Raw genomic sequence first — 26,443 nt, 5'->3', positions numbered from 1 at the left:
CTATCTATCTATCTATCTATCTATCTATCTATCTATCTATCTATCTACCTATCTGTCTATGAAACTGCTACCTTGTTTTCCACAGTAGCTGCACCTTTTTACATTCCCACCAACAGTGCCCAAGTGTTCCAATTTCTCCACATCCTCACCCACACTGTTTTTTGTTTGTTTTTGTTTTTGTTTTTGATAGTAGCCATCCTGATGGGTGGTATCTCATGGTGGTTTTGGTTTTTGTTACTTTACACTCAAAAAAATCATTCTTCATTCTGGGTTCAGGTGGAAGTGGCCACAACTTATTTGTGTTTGAAGAGGAATAAAAAACGCAACGTTCTCTACTGAATAGTAGCTGAGGGAACATTGGCCAGCCTATCCCTGGGCCTAAATATGGAATACGACCTTTAAATGGTACTGGCTGGGAAACTGCACCACCTGGCCGTGCTGGTCCTTAGTGACCTCCCCAGGGGATTCCTGACAGTTAAAGCGTGTCCGGACTCTTGGGGTGGGGAACTCCCCCTCTCTCATATAATACCAGTGGCAGCTTTGTGCGAACTCTTATATAAAAGGGAGAGTGTTCTTCCAAGCGTCAGGGTCACGCATGAACACTCCTTCTATTTTAGCAGTGGTGACAGTCTAGATGTAGAGACACACAGAAACTTCTCCTTGGCAGTAGAGAGAGGATTCAGAGTAAACACTGTGCAGACACTTGAAAATGCTTGTTTGAGGAAGATTAAATTGAACTAGTGTTTTGGTTGCTTTTCTTTTTCTAAAAACACTTCCACATTTGTCCCTGTACCTTAGCCTTCCAATAATCTTTGGATCTGGTAGGAAGTAAGCCCATTTGGCAGAGAAAAACATAGCCTTTGAGATATTAAATGCCTTCCTCAGGGGCACACAGCTGGTAAGCAGAAATGGGACTAGAACCTAGCACACTGGCTATAGACCAATAATCAATTTTGATGGAGATGATCCCATCAGGGAGCTAACATTTCATGGATTTGAATAGCCTGCTTTCTGCAGGACTTTTTATGACTCGAAGCACGGTACCCTGCTGAGCAGGGCAGAACAGCTTGTATCTGGCCCTTTTGCCATAAAGTCTTGGTGAGAAAGGCATATAGGAGTCTGACTCCGTGAAGACGGCATACCTCACCGGGGCCTTCTTCACCTCAATACTCCTTGAAACCCTTAGAAATTCGGTTTGGTTAATCCTGCTTTAATTAAGTTTAGAAACCACTACTTATGACTTTCATGATCATTAAAATCAACTTCTCGAAATATGAATATTATAGACTAATGATTATTCTAGGTTTTTGTTGCTGCTACTCTGCTTAGCTCAAGTCAGAGATCGCTTGAGATTTTGTATCACTGATGATATTCTTTGAGTAATTGGTGGTTTCCTACTGGATTTTAAATGGCCTGAAGTAGACACAAGGGCCTGGGCAGAGCTCATCAGGCTATTTGCAAATATGCAAGCCTCTGCATAAATGGTCCATCCTCTGGAATTTGCTAACTTGAGACTTATGAGAACTATGTGTCCCAGAGAGCACATGGGTACTTATGAACACAGCAGGTGAACACCATTGATAGACAAAACGGAACCAGCTGAGACTTATGGCTTCTCTCCACAGAGGTCATCCATCAGCTCAGGTGGCCCCTAATGAATATGAGCCCCAGAACATGATGAAGCCGTTGTTACTGGGAGAGTAGTATCAGCGCTTGAGGGTTTTAGATTACGGTGAGTATTAGTGGGAACATGGTGATGGTTTCTTTAAATAAACCACTTAACAGCAGTCCCTCTTCTGCTTTAAAACAAAAGATGAGAAAAACTTACTTCAAATGGCAGACTCTGATATGTGTTCTGATATGTATTCCCCTGCGTAATGTATAACTTTTATTTTTGTTGTTTATATTGGTACAGAAGCACCTTTTGTCAAGGATACTATGATTGGACGGAAGAACATTAGTGACTGTGAGAAACAAGTATCACTCGTATCTTGCTCTCTGGAGTGAAATCCTCAGAGCCTACTTTAAAATTATATACCTTAAAATGTGTCTTATTTTTTTGTATAACCAAAGATACCCAACTTTACATTACTGAAAAACTGTTTAATTAGTGGATAATATTACGTGCTGAATGCTTGCCTCAGATGCCATTCCAAAGCATCCTTATCACCTCCTCGTGCCTCAGATAATGCCACCCTGTTAAAGCTTATTCATACATGATCATGTTCATCCCACGGGGCTGACACCCATGGAAGAGCTCACGGAAAACAACCAGAAAATTTTCTTCTTGTGTCATACTAAAACACAGTTTGAAAATAAAAAGAGACTCTTCCCCTCATTTTATCTCATCTATACTGAGCCATTTGCAAGAGAATTTAATGAAAAATTTGGAAGTAACTGGTAGTTAAGAATATTTAGTATATAGCACCCATCTGGGAATGAAGGTAGGGTTTTGCTAACATATTAAAACACTAACAAAAATTTGTAGCTTGCATTCATCAAGAAAATGTCATGCTAAACTCATCCCTTTTTCTCCTGGGTTACTAAACTAGCTGATGTGGGAGTGCTGTGATTAAAGATTGATGTCTGCAATTGAGTTTCTTACCATGTCTTGTGGGACATTCAGAGGCATGTAAACTGGATAACAGAAGGCTGAAGTTGTGGGTAACTAAAACACAAGACTCAATATGTGTTCCTGAATGGATCAATAGGAACCTAGAGCTGTGGTTTTCAGCATGTGCCCTGCTGCGGCATGCATGGAGGATGATGGTTGCTATCCTAGACTTGTCTACGTGGTTGTGTGCAGGGCTGTGCATAGTGCAGCGGACTGGCCACAGGTCCAGCCTATGCGTCCCATTCAAGAAAACACACCTGGAGGGGCGCCTGGGTGCCTCAGTTGGTTAAGTGTCTGCCTTCAGCTCAGGTCATGATCTCAGGGTCCTGGGATCAAGTCCTGCACTAGGCTCCCTACTCAGCAGGGAGCCTGATTCTCCCTCTGCCTCTGCCCCTCCCCCCTGCTTGTGCGCTCTCTCTCTCTGTGTCTGTCAAATAAATAAATAAAATCTTTAAAAAAACACACCTGGAGATGAGTTAGTGCAAGATACAGTATTATGAAAGTCAACTTATCACTCTGATTTGGAAAAATAAAAGGCTTACAGATTTCCATACCTTGGACATTATTAGTAACAAATTATTTGTGATCCTGCAAAATATCAGCTGTGATACTGCAGTACTATAAAATACTCAGCCCTTTGTCCCTTGATCTCAATGTGTTCAACATTTTAAACACTAACTTTAAAAAATATTAAAAAGTGTGCTTTGAATCTCCTAAGGAACCACATGGCTTGGGAGCTTCTACCACCACTGAAGCTGAAAGTAGCCTGCAGGAGGGAGGCATCATTCAACACTGGAATTGGCTTTCATTGCCAGAAAACCTATAGATGAAGGAAGCTTTAAACCAATATTTAAAAGTTTATTTTTAAGAAGGTACTTTTGATAACTATATTTAAAGAGTTGTTTTCCTATAAGTCTTGCTCCAAATGGACTTTTATTAAATAATGACAGAAATGTCAACATGATAATTTATTATTTAGGTAAATATTTAAAAAAATTATTTCTTATTTTAATGGAATACATGTTCAAATATGGAAGATTTTATTTCACCTCTGTCAAATCTTAGCATGTCCTCACAACACACTGATAAAGTTTGGTGAATGAAACCCTAGTTCACCAAATCTGAAAGAGGAGTCTTGAATGTGGCAACAGAATTCACATTCCACTAAGATGAACTTTGCAAATTTGAGGGATAGGACCCTAGCAAGCTAACCCTAGGGTGATTGTTCCCAACCCTTGACTGCACATTAGAGTCACATAGGTTGCCAGAGAAAATATACAAGACACCAGTTAAAATAGAATTTCAGGTAAACAATGAGTGATTTTTTTAGTCTAAGAATATTGTATGGACCATAGTTATGCTAAAAAAGGTATTTTTTTAAAAAAATTTTTTGTTTTGGCATTTTTTAAAAGATTTTATTTATTTATTTGAGAGAGAGAGACAGAGAGAGAGAGCACAGAGGGAGAGTGAGAGGGAGAAGCAGACTCTCTGCTGAGTGGAGAGCCCAATGAGGGGCTCGATCCCAGGACCCTGAGATCATGACCTGAGCTGAAGGCAGATGCCTAACCAATTGAGCCACCCAGGTGCCCCAAAGGTATTTGTTTTCTATCTGAAATTTAAATTTAACTGGGCATCCTATGGTTTCATTTGCTAAATATGACAACTACTAGCCTTGAGAAAAATACCAAAGTGTGGGCTCCACTCCAGAGTTTCGGTACAATCGGTCTAGAATGAAGACCCCAGGATTGGTATTTTTCAAAGACTTTTCAGGTGATTCTATCACGCAGCTATGGGTGGAGGGTCACTGCCATATAATGCATGTTTTGACTTTGAACCTTGTTCCATGACTTCCAAGTGTAAGCTTAACCTCCTTTTCAAGGTATCTTATGCCTTAATTGCTATGGTTCCACAAGCTTTGTGTAAAGTAAGAACCACTAGGCAGCCTTGACCTCTCTGCCGTTCCTTAGATAGGGGATCTTTTATTTTAGGAATTTCTCTCTATTCAAATATTTGGGAAATGAAATGTCTCTGTGCAGATACTGGGCTCCTTTTGGTATCTCAAACCATTGTATGAAGCTTACGCTGATCCCGGCCTCAACATAGTTCACAAATGTGTAGGTCACCCTTGTGCGTTCCCTGAATTCTCATAATGAGCCTCCTACACCTGAGTCCCTCCACCAAAATACTCCATCTCCCGAGGATGTGTCAGATATTAGGATTAGGCTCTGCTGGTCCCTGTTTAAATCTTTGGTGGTGTGTGCAAGAGCTGAGTCTGGACCTCAAACCTAGAAGATGAAGCTGTATCATTAGACCTGAACTCAGTACCCAAGACCTTAATAACCATGGGCAGACCTTTCAAAATTTAGTCTTTCTGATTGGAATTCACATCAATGTTTCTCTGGATTCCCATTTGTTCTGCTGTGTTCACTTGTTGGATTCCTGTTGCCATTCATGTGCTCGAACACTAGAGCCTGCCATGGCCTTGGATTCTAAGGTGGGTGAGCCTATTTTGTGACCTATGCCCAATGGGAAGATGGAAGGTTCTAGTGCAAGGCCCAGATCTGGCCCTGTCTTGCATTGAGGGGGACCCCATGCTTCACTAGAAGATTAACAAATAGGACACAAGTATCATTGCACTATTGACAGAAATTGGAATAACAGGAAGGCAAGCCAATGTGGGGTATAAAGTGTTGAGTTTTGTTTTAGATATTCAGAGTTCAAAACTCTTATAGCATGTTCAGATATTAAGATCTAGTAATCATTGGGATTTTGGGAATAAAGATAATTTTGAGATCATTCGTACAGAGTTGAGTTGAAAGGATTGGTGATTCTCCAAGAGGAATAAATCTTAGCTCAGTGTTCATAGATGTCAAATATACGAGTAGATGAAAACACTGATAGAGTGTTATGATGACCAGAGTAGGAAGAAATGTCACACAGCTATCAGTTTCTGATTATGCATGAGTAATGAGTACCACTAATGGGATAAGGTCTAAGCGGAAGAAACCAAGGGATCTTCTAAGAGAACAGGAACCATCAGAAATCTGATAGGTACATGGCTTGCCAAGAGATGCTAAAGTTTTAAGATATTTTTAAAATATGTGCCATATCAGAGTTGCTCATTTAGAAAGAAACCAGATAGTGTTTTCAGGGTTATGTGCTAGGTTGGAAAATATACTGAGTTGTTGAAACCAGAAGGTGAACCCAGGCCTTCCTATAATATAAAGACTTCAGCACGAGGGAACCATAAGGAGGAAACAAGAACTTGTAGGTGTGAGTTGGAGTACAAAGTCACAAGCCAAAAGATTAAGTGGACTGGAACATATAGTCCTGGGTATAAACAAAACAACAACCCTGGTGAGAAGCTGAGAGCTGCCAGAATCCCTAAGTGTGTTAGGAGTAGCCAGTTTACCCCTGGACTCCCTAAGGCTAATGAGACTAATGGCTTAAATCAAAGCAAATATATTTTTTGAGATTGGAGAATTCCTTCTGTTTTGTTAGCAGAGGACATGGAAAGGTGAGCCATGATTTTTTTTCCCACAGCCAAAATTTATGACAATGAAAGCTACATTGTATGGAAAGTTTGTGAAGTAGAACTTTGATAAGTAGAGGTCAACTCTTTCATATCCTCTGAAAAATGATCCACAAAACCACTGTAGGAGAATGTACCAAAATATAAAGCTTAAAGGCAAATTTTTAAAAATGGAGTTTTCATCAAAGAATATAAATCATAAGCACACACTTCTATTGTTTCTAAGTACAAGTATACAAGTATATTTATATACTCACTGTCAACTTTTTCAGCTTCTAGTTTGGAGCTAGCATTCTTTGATTAGAACTTGAACTTAGAAAGGGAACTTATTTTAATATTATTAGTTATTAAAATGAAACATTATTTAGATATTACGTTGGGGTTAATTCTATCAAAATTCTTATTTTTAAATTTTAATAATGATATTAGATCATCTAGGGGGAAAGGTTATGTACAGTCTGCAGACATTAATTTGGTTAAATCAGTATCAATGGAGGCAATATTTAATAAAAATATGGATGATTATGAAATATATATGAATGGTATGCTATTTCATTAAAATATATATCCACATTATATAATAAGCTAGCCTTAGTTATTTAATCACTTGAAAAAAAAATACAGATTTTAGGATTTTGATTTGAAGATTTTTTGCAGCTGGAGTCTCCATTTTATAGAATGTGGATTTTCATAGGACTTGTAATTCTCATCTGATTAATTTTCTTTAAAATTCTAAAGAAAAACTGCATTTGACTTTGACATTTATTGTAACAACTTTTAGTAGAGAAAATGTTGCAGTGATTCTAATTATAAGTAGAATTCATAAAATATACTTAACACTATTATAACATCTACCTGGAACTTACTTATTTTTAAATAACACTACTTCTCTTTTAGATAGGAAAAGTTGGTGCCAATATGAGTAATTTTGTGGGAGTGAACAGAAAATGAACGACAGCAAAGTAATAGCATGTGAAGAGCTTTTCATGTTCAGAGTTGACCGATACTGCTAGTAAGTTATATATTTGTGTAAATGTATTCCACCAGTAATGAGGTCAGTTTGAAAAATATATTGCTTATAACTGAATTAAATCAAAATGAAACATTTTACAGTGATTGTTAAATGCCAAATTGAACTGATCTCATTAAATGTGAAATTCAAGTATATTTAGACTATGGCCTAAATTTTAATACATGAACATAATGAGATATGACCAGAATAGTTGGAAAAAGTTACTTATATATTTTTTTCTTCTAGCAGTTTCTCGTTTCACGGTTTAGATTTATTTTCTGGAATTTGGTGAGATAGCTTGGCATGCGAGTATGAAGTATGTAGTCCCTTTCAGTAAATGGAGGAATAACACACATATATTGGCCTATGCTGTCTTCTACAAGTACTTTGCTCATGATAGTTACTTAAGGCTGTTAGCTTTGAGTGTAAGTCAGTGTTCACAAAGAAGAGAAAGTTCATTAAGCACTCTGAGAGGTGCAGCTGCATGTAGTAAACACAGATGGAACACACTTTTACTGAGGTTCTTAACTGAAAACAGACTTTAATCCTGTTCCTGGAATACTCACAATTGAACTTTCCATCAGTGATTGTGCATTTCTGCTGCAGAGACCAGATGTCACCTCATCATAGCCGTGTATTTATGTCTTGCTATCTGGGTGTAGTCTAGCATAGTCTCCAGGAGGGTAGGAGCCCAAGTCTGCAATTGTTTTTTGCTTCCAATGGAAATACACGGCATGCATGATAGTGCTCTTCTCTTACCTCACAGAGAGTTTCAAGTGGGGTTCTTCACAAGCCAAGGAAAGTAAGCCAGCCGCTCTCCATTCTCAGGGGATGTCTAGCCTAAGACTAAAGATTCTCTTCAGATAGTTACTGCATGTGCTAATAGACTTTTCTTAATCCTATCCATCATTATGTCTTACTTGAGAAGGATTTGTTTTTCCTCCAAACAAAAATAGGCACTTGAAATCTTACTTGACCTAACTATGTACTTCCCACAATAGTAACCCATTACCAAAACATATTTTAAGGCTTAGGCTTATGCCAATACCTAACATAATCTATAGCTCCCTACTTCTTTTAAACATCATAGAAAACTGATATATAATAATAAATGAAATGCCGAGAACTGTGTGTACATTCAAAAACTGTACTGTGGTGGGTGGATTTTTAATGAGAGGAAATAAAGATTGAGACTGTATACCACAATGTCCTATTACATTTTTAAGGATGAAGGTGCTGTGGGAAAAATCACCAGTAATATCAACAGCCTTCCTCTTAGCAGGGACATTTTAAGCATTATTAAAATCTCCTATAATTAGATGAAATTGGGTAGAATCTCATTTCTCATCTCCAGCTGAGCTGATTGGGCTACGTGCTGTGAATCTTTTCAAAGGGAAAGGGAAGTGATTCAGCCAGCAAAATCTAGTTTATTTGGGAATAGCAGAGGAATTGCAATTCAGGACAAGCAAACTATGGCAAACCACAGGCAAGTCCAGAGAACAAAGGAGGAAAGTATCTGTTTATAGAGAAAAGGAAGAATTCGGAGGGGTTGTTTTGGACAAAAGTTCATTGGAGAAAGAGGAATTTGAAGTGCTGGCAGATTCTCATTGGTTGCAGGCATTGGAAGTGGTGGTGGCCATTCATTGGCTGCAGGTAACGCAGCTTCCTATCACCAGGAGAGAGGAATTCTTCCTTTCTCTTGCTGGATTTTGCAAACTGTGACAGGTGCCATAAACATGAGAACTGCCCCCTTCATGGCCTCCTGGCTCCAATTTTGTGTTAGGTTTCCTTAACACATTTTCACACTTCCCCCTTTTGATAGAGATCTTTCTTCAAAAACATTGCTGATAGCGAATTGGATCATTTATTCCTTATTAGAATCGTTTTTGTCCCTTGGTGCTGGGAAGGACCTTTTCTGGGTGTCATGTCCCATGCCGGAGGGAAAGTACACAGACTGGAAAACACTGAGGCCACATCTGGATAACAGGCAAGGGTGGGGAGGGAGAGCTTCCAGGCATTTCCCACCTAGTCTATATCTTATCAAGGTTGTAAGTGTTGGAGATCATCTTGAAGCACTGAGTCAGCATCACCCTATTGGGTATGTTGTTTTTATAAAGATTCAACAGGCAACAGGCACAAAGATTTTAAAAATGTTTACACAAAATAAGATGAGGAGCAGAATAATGACCCAGCTTGTATTATAGTGCTAAACCAGGAGCCCAAACCAGCTAGAGATCAAAGGACCATAGATCATCAGGTGGAACTTTTTCTGGCCATGTGTATGTTCCCAGATATTACGTAATTGGGTTTTTACTTCTCTGGAGGAATTTATCCCTGTGAATAGGTACAATTTGTTGCATTGGGATTTATGATGGGGAGAAGTCAAAGCAAGGTACAGGAAAACCTGGTTGTTGAGGTTTGACTCAGTGAGAAATATCTGGGGCGGGGGGTGCAAGTATAATTAGGGGTCACATTGGAGATGAAGGGAAAATTTGCTACTGGGAAGGCTGTAGGGTCACATCTGTCACAGCTGGATCGAGGTTTCTGATGACAGGTCCAACAATCAGAAAGGCTTCTTCCTTTTGCAATGGATTGGGAAATGTAAGCAAGGGCATTCTCTCTCCAGGACAGAGAAGGAGAAACAAGGTGAGAAAAAGCAGAAAGGAGAGAATATACAGGCCTGATACTGTCCTCTTGGGAAAGCTGTCTGCTTCAGTTCCTAAAAATCTTTAATTTGAGGCCACCAGTTGGTGTCCTGGTCCAGTCAGGGTTTGGGGTTTTCTTTAGATGAGACGCGTTGATCCAGGAGTCAACTCCTTACAGTGATGACACAAGGATTGGTTGGTGACACTTGATAAGGGCCTTTCCAGCAGGGTTGAAAAGAATCTTTTCGGAGATATCCTTTCCAATTAGCAAAATCCCTAGGTTACAGAGTGTGGTCCTTGATGTCTTTGTCTCCCAGAAGTGTGCTGTGAAAATGTTGCTCTACTTGAGCACAATTATTTTCAAGGGCTGTAATTAGAGCTTTGTAAGAGTAATGTATATCTCCTTTATAATGTGCAGGTCAGGAGAGGGAGAAGCTAGATGTGCGAGACCCCAGTAATTTTCTCAAGAGATGAGGGTTTAAGAGTTCTAAGGGGATGGATCTGAGATTTAGAAGGGCCAATGACAATACTTCTGGTCAAGGGATTTGGAAGGTTTCCATAAATTTTTCCAATTGAGTTCAGTTCCTTTGACTAGCCTTGAAGACTGAGGATGATAAACACGGTGAAAATGCTATCCAGCTGGCCAAATGGCACAGACTTGCCATAATATTTGACCAGTAGAATGGGTTCTTCAGTTGTCATGGAGCTCAAGAGGAGTTCCCCAGGTAGGCATGGTTTTATTCCAATAGGATTTTACCTACTGAAGAAGGATAGTAGCTTGTCTACATGGAAAGGCTCTGGCCCAGTGCGAAAACATACAAATCATTACCAGGACATATTTGATTCCATGACGTGGGGGTAGCTGATAAGGTCCATTTGCCAAAATTTGAATGGCCCATTAGGCAATTTAAAGTGCCCAGGAACAGTGTGGACAGGTTTCCCTGGATTGTATTTTAGGCAGGTAGGGAAAGCAAGGTAGGTACTTTTTGCAGTCTTATTGGTATTTCTCCACCAGTATTGATTTATAAACATCATTTTATCTATAGACCAATGGTATAATGCATGTACAGTGGTCAGTAGTGGGAACTTTAGAATTTCTGGTAGGACCAGGTTTATACTTGGTCCAAGCCAGAGGTTTCTCTTCTTATCATACTAACAACCATTTGATTGCCAATATTGTTTCATTGTTTGGTGTCTGCAGTTAATTTCTCCAAATTATCATCTGGAAGCGAGTTCCTTTGGACCATGACAGAGATTTGACTTCTAGACCCTTTGAGGGCAGTATTTCTAAATGGAAATGTCAGTAAGATGATTTCCTTTGGCTTCCAGAAAGTCAAGCTTATAATGTCCCAGGATTTTAATAAGAGCAGGTAAGAGTATGGCATCCAGTAATTCCTGAAAGTAAGGGCTGCTTTTAATTTTATCTCCACTGGAAGTAAGGAAACCACATTGTTTCCCTAACATTCCAAAATTGCAAGCCACTCCGAAGTCATATATCCTGTTGGTGTAAATGTTGGCAGTTTCACCTTTGGCTAGAATATGGGCCCATGTGTGCTTATAGCTCCTTGTTGGGCTGAAGTGGCCAAAGGCAAGGGTGCTACCTTGCTTGCTTCAAAAGGAGTTAATACTGAATACCCACCACAATATCAACCCTCAGTGAACAATCAAAACTTACTATTATCCAGAGGAGTTTCATTTAAGTCATCACAGGGGTCAGAAGGGGATCTGTTAGTATTAAGAAGTTGTGAGTGGTTTCCTTGGTAGAGGAGGGGAGACGAGTAGCAGGGTTAAGGTTGTTACAGCAAGCAAAAGTAGTATAAGGGGCAGTTCACAGTAGAATTTCATAGGAAGTGAGATGGCTTATTGAAGGATGCTGAGTGTGATGAGAGCTAAGAGCAGCTTTGGCAGCACCGAAGGGGCTCAAGGGGATCCCAAGACTATTTCCTCAGTGGCCTTTACAAAAAAAGCGGTAAGTAGCAGGTAGAGCTCTGAGGCATGGGGGTGGAGCGTATCCCCAGGCTGTGGGATCTAGTTGTTGCAGGATCCTATTGGTTGGTGGTAATCCCCAAGATTTTGGTTGAGTATCCCAAGGGCATTCTCTTCCTTTTTGTATGCAAAAAGGAAGAAAGGGAGCTGATAATTTGGATGTTCAAGGGCAAGGGGCCTTATTAAACCTTCTTGTAACATTGAAAAGTCATGTCATCTGGATCTTCCTAGATGATAGGGTCAGGTTTAATAGTTTTAACAAGGTATATAAAGGTGGGGTCATAAGGAGAATTTTAGGATACAGTTGCAATAATAGTCTGCCAATTCAAGAAAACCTCACAGTTGACATTTGGTTTGGGGCTTTGGGAATTTCAGGATGCCATGAAAACTGTCTAGATCCAAATGCAGTCCTTGTTCTGAGATTAGAAGTCCTAAATATTGAACTTGAGTATGAACAGATTGTAATATTTCCTTAGACATGTTATATCCTTTTTTTGGCTAGGAGTTTTAGCACATGGATGCTATCTTCTTGTGAGGAGGCTTGGAAAGGGGAGCAAAGAAGTAAGTCATCCATATATTGTATTATTGTGGAGCCTCCAGGGAACTTGATATCATCTGGGCCAGCCTTTAATGTTTGTGAGCTTTCTGTGAAACCCTGGCATTACTCTCCTGTAGCTTTGCTGTCCTTCCCAAGTAAAAGCAAGAAGATATTGACTACCTTTATCTACTGAGATACTAAAGAAAACACTACATAAATCGATCATGAAAAAATTTGCTCTCAGTAGTATTGGAGGTAAATAAAGTGGAGGTTGGGAATAATAGAATGGTGGGGGATGACAATATTGTTTATGGCTTAGAAGTCCTGGACAAGCCATTTGGTTTCTTCACAGGTAAAATAGGAATGTCGCAGGGATTGATACAAGGGATGAGGGGGCCCTGGCCCTTACCATTTTGTTATTGGCTTATTGCCTTGAAGGGCCTCTTTATTTACAGGTATTGATTAATTATGGGGAGAGGTTTTGGGGGATCTATTTGGATCTTAATAGGAGGTGCACTGTGGATTCTGCCAATATCAGTTTAGGATTTACCCAGGAGGGTGGTAGATGACCCAACAGGGACAAATGATTAGTGTCCTTGGAATTAGCTCTGGGGGCCATCAGAAACATAGCAGATAAAAGATGTTGAGGGTCATGAGATTTGCCTACTTGGCTATTTTGGTTGCTGCTGTGAAATTCTAGAATTATGTCCCCTTTTCAAGAGAAAGAACTTCCAGCACGATATTTTTCTAGGAAACCTTGGCCCAATAAATCAAAAGGGGTAGAGGAACTAAGGAGAAAAGTGTGGGTATCTCTTAGAAGGCCTAAGCGGAAGAGTATCATTAGGCATAGGAACCTGTTGAGGTTTATTAGAGACCTTCACTCTTTGAACTGTTTAGTACTCTGAGGCAGGGGCTGTTTAATGGAAGTGGTGTTGAGCACTAGAGTGTTCCTCCAGTGTCAATCAGGACACAGATTCATTTCCAGTTGGAGAGTGGTTTCTTCAAGTGCATTCCAAGTACAGAGAACAAAGGAGGAGATTGTCTTTTTATAGAGGAGAGGAGGAAGTGGGAAGGGGTTGTTTTGAACAAAATTTCATCGGCAGGAAATGAGAGTTCATAGTGGTGGTGGCTTCTCTTTGGCTGTGGGTAATGGAAGTAGAGGGCCCTCTTATTGGCTGCAGGTGAGGGCAGTTGCCAGGTTGAGAGGAAATTTTCCTTCTTCCTGCTGGACTAAGCAAGCTGCAATGAGTGCCACGTGTGTGACCGCCCTCCCGGCATGGCTTCCTGCCTCCAATTTTGAGTTAGGTTTCCTTAACTTATTTCACAATGCTCTTTAAGATCTCTCCAGATTCAAAATGGATTTTATGATTTAGTAAGTTTTCTAATTCTTTGTCTTGTTTTGAACCCTTACAGTATTGTGGGGTTTTGGGAGTACATTGTGTGGCTGAGAATACAAAAGTTAGGCATCTAACCTACTGGATTGTGAGGCAAACTCCTCCCATTGCCTTAATTTCTTTCTAAAACCTCATGTAAATTTGTGATGTTAAATCTAAGGTGATTTTTCAGATTCCTTCCTGTTCTGCCATAAACCAACATGGAAAATAAATAGCTGGTTTCCACAACAACAACAAAAAAGGCTACCTTTTGCTTTGTTTTGCCTTTGTCTATTGAAATAGCAATCTCTAGCCTTTGAGAATAAGAACGTTGTTCCTCTCTGAATCAGCAAATGAGAGGCAGGTTCACTGCCACAGATGCCTAAGACCATGAATTTGGAAAGGAACCCGAGTGGCATGTTTTATAAACCCAGCCCCACCTCACTGGTTACTACCTCTGAGCAGTGCTTGAGAAGACACAGTAGAAGAATTCTGAAGAACTCAGGGACTACTCCCACCTTCTCCTTGCAGCAAGGGGCAAATCGGAAACATTGTTGGTAAAATCTCCAAGAGAACTCCCTCCCTGTTGACAGGGCCTAATGTGGTTGAAGCAAAGCCCTCACCTGCTGAGAAATGGAGACCTAAATAAATAGCTCAAACCAAACAAGCACGACTTTTTTCTATGATCTGCCATAAAGACACTTTTACTTAGGTCTCACTCGGGTAAATCATCCCCACAAAGAGATGCCAACAAGCAAGATCTTTGGAAAAGCACCGAGCAGCAATTTCTTGCCGGCGTGGAAAGTTTCAGAGTGTGCCCTGTAACCGTGCCAAGCTTTATTCTCGATTCTGTGGCATCACAGAACTCAAGCGCTAAAGGGACGCTGGAGTAATGGCTATGATGTCTGACTTAATCACCATTAGAAATATGGTAGAGGGCTTCGGCAGGAAAATGCAGAGCCATTTATTTAGCACCTATTTTAATGGTGAGTTAGGTGCTATCCAAAGAAGTGTAATCCGACATTTCAGAGGAAGTAGGTACTGCTTGCTCTTGTCTTCTGGCAAAATTAAGTTCCATGATCATAACAAGGTGAAATGTGGCAATAACAATATCTATCCTCTTCTCATTTCTATCATCGAAAGTATCCATTAAGCATCTCTTGGGGCCCCTGGTTGGCTCAGTCAGTGGAGCATACGACTCTTGATCTCGGGGTTGTGAGTTTGAGCCCCAAGTTGGGTGTAGAGATGACTTAAAAATAATAAAATCTTTAAAAAATGTATTCATTAAGTGTCTCTCTGTGCTAATGTGTTATAGCACATTAAAAAAAGTTATGGTTGATGTAGTTATATGAATAATAGATCTTAAATATATGCATTAAGCAAATGAATGTTTATAGCACATGTTCTGATTTTTATTAAGTATAAGACATTTGTTAAGAAGGTGGTCAAATGATAAATTAGGTCAATAACCCACGCTGAAGATGGAGTCTCAGATGTGAATTGGTGACACAAGCCTTTACATTCTTGCAAAGGTCTGAGAAGGCTACGAGCTTTCTCCTAGAGGTTCAGGCCAACAAATTTCTCTACATGAAAGTGGAAACTTCTAGGTGCCACAGGAGCCTAAGGGCGAGACAGCAAAGCCTGATACTGGGGAGGATATAATAAAGGGCATGCTACAGCACCCCTTCTGGAAATTTTATACAATTGGTTGAGATGCTCAGCTCAGTAAATATTGCCCAGCATCAGCCCCCACCACTACTTTCTAATCAATCAGTGTTTATCTGCCATATACCGAGTGAGATGTTAGAGATACCAAGATACCCAGGCAGAGCCAGGCATGCAAACAAATAATGCCAACATAGTATGATAAGTACATGATGGATGTATTGTCAATAAAAGTGGAAGAAAGACTGACTCCTCTTTTGGTAGAAGGATGTGGGACTAGAGTGTTTCAAGGAAGAATTAACAGAAGGAAACTTCTTGAGGTTGGGTCTTAAATAATGAATAAGAATTTCATACATTTTCTGGAAGTATGATCCCTGGAGCACTTAAAACAGAACCACTTCCAAAGCTTATGAAAAATGTTCTTGAGCTCCAGCCCAGACCTACTGATTAAGAATCTCTGGGGCAGGAGATTTATAAACTTTGGACCACTGTCCCAAGGTCTAAGGTGGGCAAAGGTATTGCTGATAGAAACTCTCCTACCTCCTCTTTACTCATCAGTCACTGCTTTCTCCTTGAGTGTCAAGGCACACTTTCCAATTCCTACTAATAATTAACTTTCAGGAACAGCACAGATACTATTAAAAGCTTTTATTCCAATATTAAAAATTGCATGGCCATGAGCCTACTCTTGTGGCCAGGTGCACTCATATTCATGTTCACTGATGCAGAACTGAATTTCATAGGCGGGAGTCCACAGTCACCCTTTCAGAACAGACTGCACTGGATGGGGACCTAGAGGTCCCAGCCATGCCGGATATTGACCCTCAAGTTATTGGGTCTTATGAGGGTTCGGAACGTGATTAGATCAGGAGCTCAGGACATCCACTCTTTACCAACCAGAATAGAAGTACTTCCCTATTTTAATAACTGATACAGTACCAGGGTACCAGCTGCATATTTTCCTATATTTACCTAATAAAACAAAAAAGTGAGGTAAGAACATGAAGAGTTCAGTAAGGTATTCAGAATGTTCTCCATAAATTGAGACTTTAAGTATATCTTAGGAGTGAAAGCACAGACAACTAGATGGTATCAGAGTTTATGTACTATCTGTGTACTTTAAAATTTTTGTTTCATAAGAACTGGGCTAAATAAAATTACTTTTGTTCCTTTTAAGGGGTTGATAATCACCTTTATAGCAACCAAGTTATAGCACTTAAATTAATAATCCTAACTTTATTTGCATTTTGGAACTGACCAGAATACATTCCTGATTCTCTAGCGTTTACCATTGGCACAGTCTCCCTGTACCTGTCTTACTTCAGGTTGTTGTAACAAAATACCATAGACTGGGTGGCTTACACAGCAATTCCTTTCTCACAATTCTGGAGGCTGGAAGTCTGAGATCAGGGTGCCAGCATGGTCTGGTTCTGATGAGAACTCTTTTCTTGTCTTGCAGACAGTTGCATTATCTCTGTATCCTCCCGTGGCAGAGAGACAGAGGAAAAGGCCCTGGTCTCAGGTCTTATACCTAAAGATGCTAATTTCACCATAGAGAATCTACCCTCATGACATCATCTATACCTAATTACCACTTCAACTAATTACCACTTCAAGGCCCCACCTTCTAATATTGGGAGTTAGGACTTTAATATATGAATTTTGGCGGCACACAAACATTCAGCCCATAGCAGAAATTTTACACCTTAATGTTGCTTTTCTCTGAGACCTGAGTTTGGTAGAGACCCCAGAGATTAGTGGAAAATTCTAAGTACATGACATCAGGTCTTGTATACCCTTCTGAGTCCTTGCTAGGACTCCTTGGGTCAGTGTCAAAATTCTGGACATTCTTCAAAGCTCACTGATCTTCCACACAGTTCTGGACTTCCACTGGCCACTGCTCTCAAGGGCAGCCGGCATCCAGACCAGTGGAGCGTTTGTTGGCTCCTTCCAGCTTTCTCCACAGTCCTCCCTCTAAGCTTAACCAAGTGTGACAATGGCTCTTTGTGGATGGAGGCCAGATTCAAATAAATACAAGCAGCCATGACAGATATTTTGTGAAATATTTCTTCGCACCAAGTCATTATGGATATTATCTGGGTCAATGCTTCCCACATTGTAATGTGCATGGGAATCACTTGGGGAGTGGTTAAAGCGCAGATTCTGATTGGACAAGCGGAGGGAGGGGCTGAGAGTCTCCACTTCCAACAAGCTCTTGGGTTGCTGTTGTCCACGGACCTACTCTGAGTAGAAGGGACTAGAAGATGAAAGGTTAGGGATTGTCATGACTGATTATTTCTACCTACTGAGTTTGGACTACATATTCCAAATTCAGAGACTTTTTAAGAGCTTTGCAGCTTCTCATTGCTTTTCAGAGATAGGTTTTTAAAGCTACTTTGTAGTGTGCTTGCAAAGTTTGCTGTGCAGGGCAAGATATGGAAAGGCCAAGCATGAGGAGATTAGATATTTTGCTCAGGGAATGTAAGTTCAGATCTCTGACTCTCCCTGACGCCCCATGGGACCACACCTCACCTCACCTGAGGAAACACTGAGGAAAAACAGACTCCACTTCCATGAGCCAGCCTGTGGGGAGAGGCTGGGCCACAATGCGGACTGCTTCTCAGAGCAGGAGACAGGAGATGGAGTGATAAAAGTGAACCGAAAATAAAAAATTAAAAAGCACACTGAGAACACTCTGTGAAATGAATGCTTGTAAAACTGTCTGCGGCAGGAAGAAACAGAAGAGTTTTATTAGGTGATGAAAAAACACTGTATACTTCATGTGAAAACATTCCAAAGTTGGGTCTTGTGTAGTACAACAGAAGAATCTTACTAAGTAAGACTCAATTTAACCAAATGAACATCAAGGAGCTATAATCCCATTTGTACCTGCATTTGAAATTGGTTATTCTCTCCTCTCTCTGTCTCTCTCTCTCTCTCACATACACACACGCCGTTGTACTTTCTTAGTAATCTTGCTGCACAGTTTTTGAAGTGCTCAGGCCTTGCTTTTCTGGTGACAGAATCCCAAGAAGGCAGAGCATGCCACCATTTATGGTTTTCAGATATGCTTTTGTGTAAAGGGCTATAAATAATTCTACACCCTGTGAAGTGGTGTTTCTTCGCTTAACCTGAGTTTTCCCCTCTTCTGTTCACCTCCATTTTGGTGGAGGAATTGAATCACTTTCAATTAACTAAGCTTTGACCAGGAAGCAAGGCAGAGGATTTCAGGTGTGGTTGGAAATGCTGGCTTTTTTATTGATGCCCCTGAGATCACTTTTGGAGGGGAGGTTTTGTGGTCTCTGGGGAAGTCTACCTGAGGCTCATTTGCACACATGTGTCCCTGGGTGGCCAGCAAGGAAGAGGCAGCGGTGTGCTGGATAATCCATCCTGGAGAGGATCAAAGACCCTTGCTGGTGGGTGAGAGGAATTGGGCATTAGGAGAAACACCACGTCTCCAGTGTTATTACTATCATTCAAAACTGTGGCACAGCAGCCTGGGTGGTAAGAAGGACTCAAGGAAAAAAACACACAACAAAACAACCCAGAGTGAGGGAAGCTGAGCAGACAGACAGTGGCTCCCAACCCTTGCAGTACCTTGGAGTTATTGGTGTGTGTGTGTGGTTGTGGGGTTGGGGGAGGGGAGGATATTAGAAAAAACAGTAGTGTGCAGTTCCCCCCCCCTTTAGGGGTGGAACACATGCATCAAATATTTTCAAACATCCCGCCCCCCACCCCTGGTTTTGACCTTGTTAGAACAAAGGGGGTTTGGGCCTGGAATAGGGGATAGCATGTGTAGCCAACCAAAGTCACATGGGTAATTTGAGTGGGAAAAATGAGTAGTTGCTAGTCAGAGGGCTCAGCATTTTCTGTGTGGGGAGGACAAGAGAGGTGATGATGAGAAGGAAATACAAAATTATGAATCCATATAAGATGTTTGGGGTAAGCTTATCCATTGGGCATAAGATGAGGAAAAAACACAATTTATATGATCAAAGTACCTGATGTGACTAAATATTTAGGTGAAGATTCTTAACTTGTTCTAACTGCTTCTTCTAAAATCAACAAAGGCAGGCTAGGTAGAAGAATGGAGGTGAGCCAATGTTTTTAATGACGTGTAGCTCTCATCCACAGCCTGGCCTAGCCCCTGGGCTAGCGGGGCAGATATTAGGGGTCTGCCACCCCCTGACCCGTTGGTCTTCATCCACCACCTCAGGATAGGTAAACATCCTAAACATATGGCCTGCATGGGCTTGGCCATAGCAAGGAGGTTATTGGAATAAGAAAACCTGAAAGTATATTTAAAATAAGAAAAGTCTGTAAAAAAGTAAAATAAAATAAAATAAAATAAGAAAAGTCTGTAGTCAATAAGGAATAACCTGATGCAGTGCATTTGACCAGTGCTGTTCCCTATTCAGTCTTTTCCTGCTAGAAGAGACAGTTAAATGTGGTAGCACACTCTTTTTTTTTAATAGTTCTGCTCAATACATCTTAAAATTGAATAAAAGTAAAATTACCATGTATCTTTACTTGACAGATGGTCCAATTAGACTTTCCTGGACCAGCCTTTTTTTTCAGACCTTTTTTTTTTTTGATATATATCCTTGAGGAATTCTACTTACTTGCTTTCTGAATGAAGCACAGTCCATGTAACAGAGGATGCATCAAAAGGCTTTAATTTTCCTAGCAGGGTTATTTTCTCAGGTCACTGTTTGATTATCCTTGATGTTCTTCTCAGCAGCACGAGAGGGTCTGCTTACTGAGTCCTGAGGCCAAGGTGAACACTTTCCCTTCCTGGATTCGGTCAGTCGGATCCTGTCCTGCCTTATTCCATGCCAGTCCCCATGGACCATGAAACAGGTTATGCTTTGCGAACATTTTTTTTTATCAGCCGGGGACTTTAGGGAGTCTTCTCATTTAAGGCAAGAATTTGAGTGTGCCCTAAAGATGAAAAGAAATAGATTTACTTTACAAATGATTTCTAAAATTATCTTCTATACTCAAGCAAGGAAATGTAGTTTGGATATTCTGAAAATTTCTCTTTTTGTATTTCTTTTAGGCTCTGTTTTTTTTCTCTCCCTCATGATGAGCCCAATCAAAGTTTAACAACATCATTATAAATTGTTATCATTTTGTTTTTGTATTTCTAGGCATTAGGTTAAAATTGCCAAAAAGTGTTCCTCTTGGTGTCTCCACAGCAGTGATATGACAAGCCCTCAGCTTAGGGGATGCAGTTAGTATAGTCATGTTGCATTGTGATGGTAAAAAAAACAGTTTTCTGTAGCAACCATAATCCCCAAATGCAGGGCTGCGGATATCACTCACCATCAGTTAAGTGATGCAAAGGATATGAGCATCAGTGACAGGGATGCATTTCAGTTGGTGCTGGGTGTGTCGGGCTTTTCAGTGACACAGCCTGATTAAAGAATATTGTCAATTATCATATGGTTTCACTCATATGTGGAACATAAGGAATAATGCAGAGGACCACAGGGGAAGGGAGGGAAAACTGAATGGGAAGAAATCAGAGAGGAAGACAAACCATGAGAGACTCTGGACTCTGGGAACCAAACTGAGGGTTACAGAGGGGAGGGGGGTGGAGGGATGGGGTAATGGGGTGATGTATTAAGGAGGGTGCTTGTGGTGATGTGCCCTGGGTGTTATACACAACTAATGAATTATTGAACACTACATCAAAAACTAATGATGTACTATATGCTGGCTAATTGAACGTAAAAAAAGTAAAATAAATAAATTATATATATATATATACACTAAAAAATAAAAAGGAATATTGTCAGAATGAGGGCACCAGTCCTGCAGGCACTTCTTTCCTTTACTGCACAGGGGTTCACCGAGCATATTGAGCATGTGGTGCTGGGGAACTGTAGGTGAAGAGAAGGGTCCTTATCCCAGTGGGGGTTCAGGCATGTCAAGTGACCATACAATACCCAGAAGACGATCACTGCGTTGTGGGCGCCCAGAGGAGGCAGTAGCTATTTTGCCTTTCTGTTCTTTAAAAGTTTAAATCCACTTTAGGATGGGTTTTTAAAGTTGATTTTTATTGAATGGAAATGAAGAGGGATGAGGCAGAGTCGTTCAATGGAACTAATTTTCCTTTTGGTTGCTCTACCATGTTGAGGAGAAGTAGAGTTGTAGTAGTACTGGGACAGGCTTGTGGTTCATGGTGGGAGTGAGCTCCGCACCAGGTAGGTGGGCACACTCTTCTGGATGGATGTTGCCTTCCTGCTCAGCTCTTGTTTCTATGGCAGTCAGTGAAACTGCGTGGAGACCAGAGTATAAAGTGCATACAATTGGTCTAAATTGTCAAAATAGTCATTAAGCAATGAATCTTGACCTCTTAAAAGCAGTTTGCAAGACATGAGCTGATTGTTCAAATTATGTGCTTGTCCTTGAAGCTGCTGATTAGAATGTTTCTTCTCTAAAGCACATAATTTAGAAAATCAGAATGTAAGAAATGGTGTTATTTGGAGGAACGGTCTCCAAATTATTGTGATTTTGCACTGCGATCAGTAAAATGCATTTAAGTAAATCCCAGTATGTTTATTCAGAAATTATGCACATTGATAAACAATACATGTATATTTATTTTATAAATAAATTTAGTATATTACAGATATTTATAAATTATATATCTGTCCAATTTTATTCATACATGTTTTAAAAAATACATAAAATATAAATTTTAAAAGAATGGAAAACAGATAGAAATGAGTTCTAACATTTCCTTTACACAACCTGAAGACTACTTTAGACACACTCAGGGCACATACTCTCCACTCGGGACACCAGTCTAGAAAACTGTACAGAGTGGAGAGAACAGAACTTGTTTTAAATACTTGGGCATTTGGGTCTCCTTTCTTCTGTATGTCATTCTAAATGCATCGATGGATTATTATAAAAGCAATGAGTAATTGGTCACAAAAGGAATCGCAAATACAGAAGTATTTATTAAGTGAAGGAATAATGAATGAATTTGAATGAAATGAAGCCCTCATGTTCAACTCGGTCATCAGTGTGAATTTAGCAAAGGAACATAGTCTCTGACATGATTTGTATCTAATAACAGAGGGTGATAGTAATCCTTATAGGAACATCATGCTTAACAGTCCTGTCATGTCCTCTCTCATAGGTAGAAAATATGTTCAGTTTTGGACAAGATATATCTACAGACTTGTGCTTCTTGTTTTAGCAACTTCTACAGATAACATGGAAACACAAAGTAAAAGCTCTTCATGCTGAAGTTGCTGTCCAGAAACAGGAGAGATACAGCTTCTGTTTTTTGGAAACTCAGTTCAAAGTTCCTCTAGATGTCAGTATTACATAGAGAAATGAAAATACAATAGCCTGTGGCAATGAATAAAGACCTCTTTACATTATTTAAGTGGTAAAACATATGTGATATATAATTGACAAAGAAAAAAAACAGCCTCATTTAGAAGCTGGTTTCTTATATTCCTCAGAATCAACAGCTTCTCCTGTTGGTCAACTCCAGCTGCTCTACCCAAAGAATGTTAGCACAACTCCTGGACCTTTGCCACCAACACCTGGATGACCTTAGAGGCAAACGCTCATCAATCTGGCACTCTATGGAGTCTTACCACCAAATTCTCAATTTTACCTATTTTGATGAACTGAAATTGATTAAAACGTAACAGTTTTCATTATCAAGTCCACCAATGTACACGTTATCCAGAATAAATACAGAAGCACAATGTCTATCCACCAGGAGTTTTCATTTCAAAAGAGAAACACTGAAAGAAAAAATTATACAATATCTTAAACACAATTTGTTAAACTATCTTATCTGGCTAATTTGACTTATTTTCAAAATTGGACTTAAATTCTCTCTCTCTTGCCTTTCTTCCATGTTAATTCTAGTTGCTTGGTAAATATTTATTTCTTCACTCTACTAACGTGTTTCCATTTTATACCCTTCTCTCTTAATCTTCCTTCTTATCTCCCGTGGTACTGGCTGTGCAATAGATATTCAATAAATACTAACAACATACCTTGCCTGTAATCTTCTATTTTTTTTCTAAGTGACAGTACAATGTAGTAGTTAAGAGCACAGAATGAAGGAGACAGCTGACTAATAATCCTGGCTCAACCATTTCTGAATTGTATAATGCTTGGAAATTACCTGATTTCATTATAAAATGTGGCTAACAGTATCTATCCCAAAGGGTTGCTATGAGGATCAGCTGAGTTAATAACATGCTTAGAAATGTGCCTGGTATGTAGACAGTGCTTAGTGTATATTAGCCATCATCATCATTGACATCATCCCTACCACCACCATCACCCTCGTCATCATCATCATCACCACCACCACCATCACCCTCATCATCATCATCATCACCACCACCAGCATCATCATCATCACCACCATCATCATCACCATCATTACCACCATCATCACTATATCCTAGTCACTGGGCTAAGTGCCAGAGATTCAAAGATGAATCAGTCTTTCTGCCCAAGGCTAGCGGGAAATTAACGGGAAAAAACGTTTAAGAGTGTTGTCAGTGATGCTGGGATGGGTGCATATGCTGTGCGCAGAGGAGAGAGCAGTTGGATTTGCCTGAGGAAGTTGCAGAACATTTGTATTGTGCTTTCACCTAGAAGAGGAAGTTACAAACTCTGAGGCTATAATGTCTAATTTTGGTTTTCCACAGATTTACTAAACATACCTTTGTGTTTCAATGTCTCTATCTGAAAAATGGAAATGCTCTGAACCTATGAGACTGCCCCTTGGATTATTTAAAAGTACATTAGCATTCTGTCTTGATGCCCCTGAGCTGCACTTATGCGGCGTTTCATGCTTGCAAGTCACCCTAAGGCAAATTTTGCTCTCTTTCCAAAGAAAAGAAACTGACTCTTTGGACATCCATACAATTTCATTAATTTATAATGCACAACTTCAGAATTTGTGATAACTTGGGTGGATTGGGCTAATGTTTACTTTTTATGTGGTATTTAAGAAAAGTTGGCTAAGCAAATTCAGAGAAGCCAAACTGAGAATGATGTTTATCTGCCTAGGAAAATGGTCATCTGCTTTAAGCCATGTGAAAACTCATTCAGAAAAGCTTACTTTAGTCTCCTGCTTTCTGGTTTACAAAACCTATTCATATAGATCCTCTCATTTTCATCTGATTAATATGTGAACCATATCAAGACAATATGAACAGAGGTCAGAGGTGACATATACATTATCAATATCTTTTAATCTATTCATGAAGATGGGCCTTCTTTTACAAACAATGCCAGAGTTTAACAGAATTTCTTTTAGAGTAGTGAGTTCATTTGTTTTTAAATATTGTAGTCTATACAGTTTCATTAATTCAGACTGTCCTGCCCTCTAACTTGCTATTAATTTTAGTGGGTTTTTTTTTTTTTCATTTTTGAATCATGTAATACAGTAGTTTTCAATCTGGGATGATTTTGCCTCCCGAGGGACACTTAACAATTTCTGGAGACATTTTGGTTGTTACAACTGGGAGGGAAGCTATCATCATCTTCTTGTGGGTAGAGGACAAAGATGCTGCAAAAATTCTATAATGCTCATGACATTTTCCACAACAAAGAATTATCTACCCCATGTGTCAGTAGTGCTGAGGTTGAGAAACCCTGATGTAATTAATAAGTAACTTCAGTTATTCAATTGTGTATCCACAGGCTAAGGAGAAGACACGGTCACACCCTGGTCTGAAGGAAACAGCACCTGTCAAAGGCAAAAGGACACCGGCCCTCACAGGTAACATCTTTAGAAGACTAGATATTTATGCATAAGGAAAGCTGTGATGTAAAAGTCCTGTTGCCATTGCTCTTATTCAGAAGGAGTTACATGTTCATAAAGCCCTGTGTTGGGAGAAGTGCTGTTTGAATATCTTTATTTGATTGGCTTTGGGTCCTACTAGTTACAAACTAGAAACTCTTTAGGAACCCAAATGTCAGTCAGTTGGTCATGTTCATGTCTACTTTGCTTTTCAAAATCTTGTATCTTCTGATAAAGAGAAACCTGAATAGAAATGCCATTATGTGAAGCCGAAATTATACTGATCACATGCATCCTCCATTAAAATATTTTGTGGCTTTTAGAGAGATCTTCCCAGAAGAACCAGCCCTCCTCCGAGAAAAAAAAGGTTAATAAACTCAATGAGAAAAATTCTGAGAAGACCAATGCCTCTCTAGTTCAGAGAAGTTTTGCCACATTTCATACAGAAAGACCACAAGACGAAGTCGAAGATTTTGCTCTAAGAAGTTCCATAAAGCCAAGAGAAAATATAGACACAAGAGACATTTCGAGTACACAGAGACTGAACAGACAAGAAAGTAATAGTTCTGGAGATGATAAGCAAGCCACTGTGGATCAAAATGGATGTCCAGTGTTCAAAGGAGAGAAAAATGGGCTTCATTCTAAAGAAGATACTAGTGAAAGTGAAGTTGAGACAAAAGGAGGACCAGCAATTGCAAATGAAACAGTGTTGAACAAGTGTTCAAATAAAAAGCAGTGTGTTGATAAAACAAATGGTGATGAAATCTGTGAAAGGTAGGCTTTAAAGCATTGCACGCCTACAACTGATGTTTTTGGTAGACCTATGAGCCATTGCGATTTAAAGCCATACCAAAAGGAGAAGTGAAGTGAGTTTTTAAAGCAATGGTTTAGAAACCAGTTTCCCAGCTGGTGTGGGTTTTTCTTGGCCCTGTTCTCTTGCCATTACTTTCTCTTCTTGCCTGTGACATTTTCAGGCATTTTTACTGTTTTCTTCTGTCAACTGATAAAGATAATGATTATTATCAATCAGTATTTTTAAGATTAAGTATGAAGTTCTTGTTTTTAGCAATATAAAGCACATGCTTCCTAAGATCAGGAACTGAATAATGAGATCAGATTTATCTGTAAGTTAAGAAACTAATTCTTAAATTATGCATGATAAATTGGCTATTTTCCTAAGGTATTGTGAGGATTGAGTAAGAAGTAGATTATTGAAGGACTCTTCCTCAACTGCAAAGTTTCACATATAAATTCAGGTAATCATGTAGCCAACCACAAT

At 39.7% G+C, this 26,443-nt stretch overlaps 1 protein-coding gene across 1 annotated transcript in view; it reads left to right on the top strand.

Moving 5' to 3' along the window:
* MYLK4 (myosin light chain kinase family member 4) overlaps positions 1–26,443 on the top strand; it is a 75,221-nt gene that overhangs the window by 31,419 nt on the left and 17,359 nt on the right. The window contains exon 2 of the mRNA XM_021697080.1: positions 25,065–25,143. Within this exon, the coding sequence (XP_021552755.1) occupies positions 25,065–25,143 (79 nt within the window). The remainder of the gene's footprint in view (positions 1–25,064; positions 25,144–26,443) is intronic.

This window comes from Neomonachus schauinslandi, chromosome 8 (assembly GCF_002201575.2).
Source record: "Neomonachus schauinslandi chromosome 8, ASM220157v2, whole genome shotgun sequence".
Classification (NCBI taxonomy): domain Eukaryota; kingdom Metazoa; phylum Chordata; class Mammalia; order Carnivora; family Phocidae; genus Neomonachus; species Neomonachus schauinslandi.
Note: the sequence above shows the minus strand (reverse complement) of the source record. Positions and strands in the feature narration are given on the sequence as shown.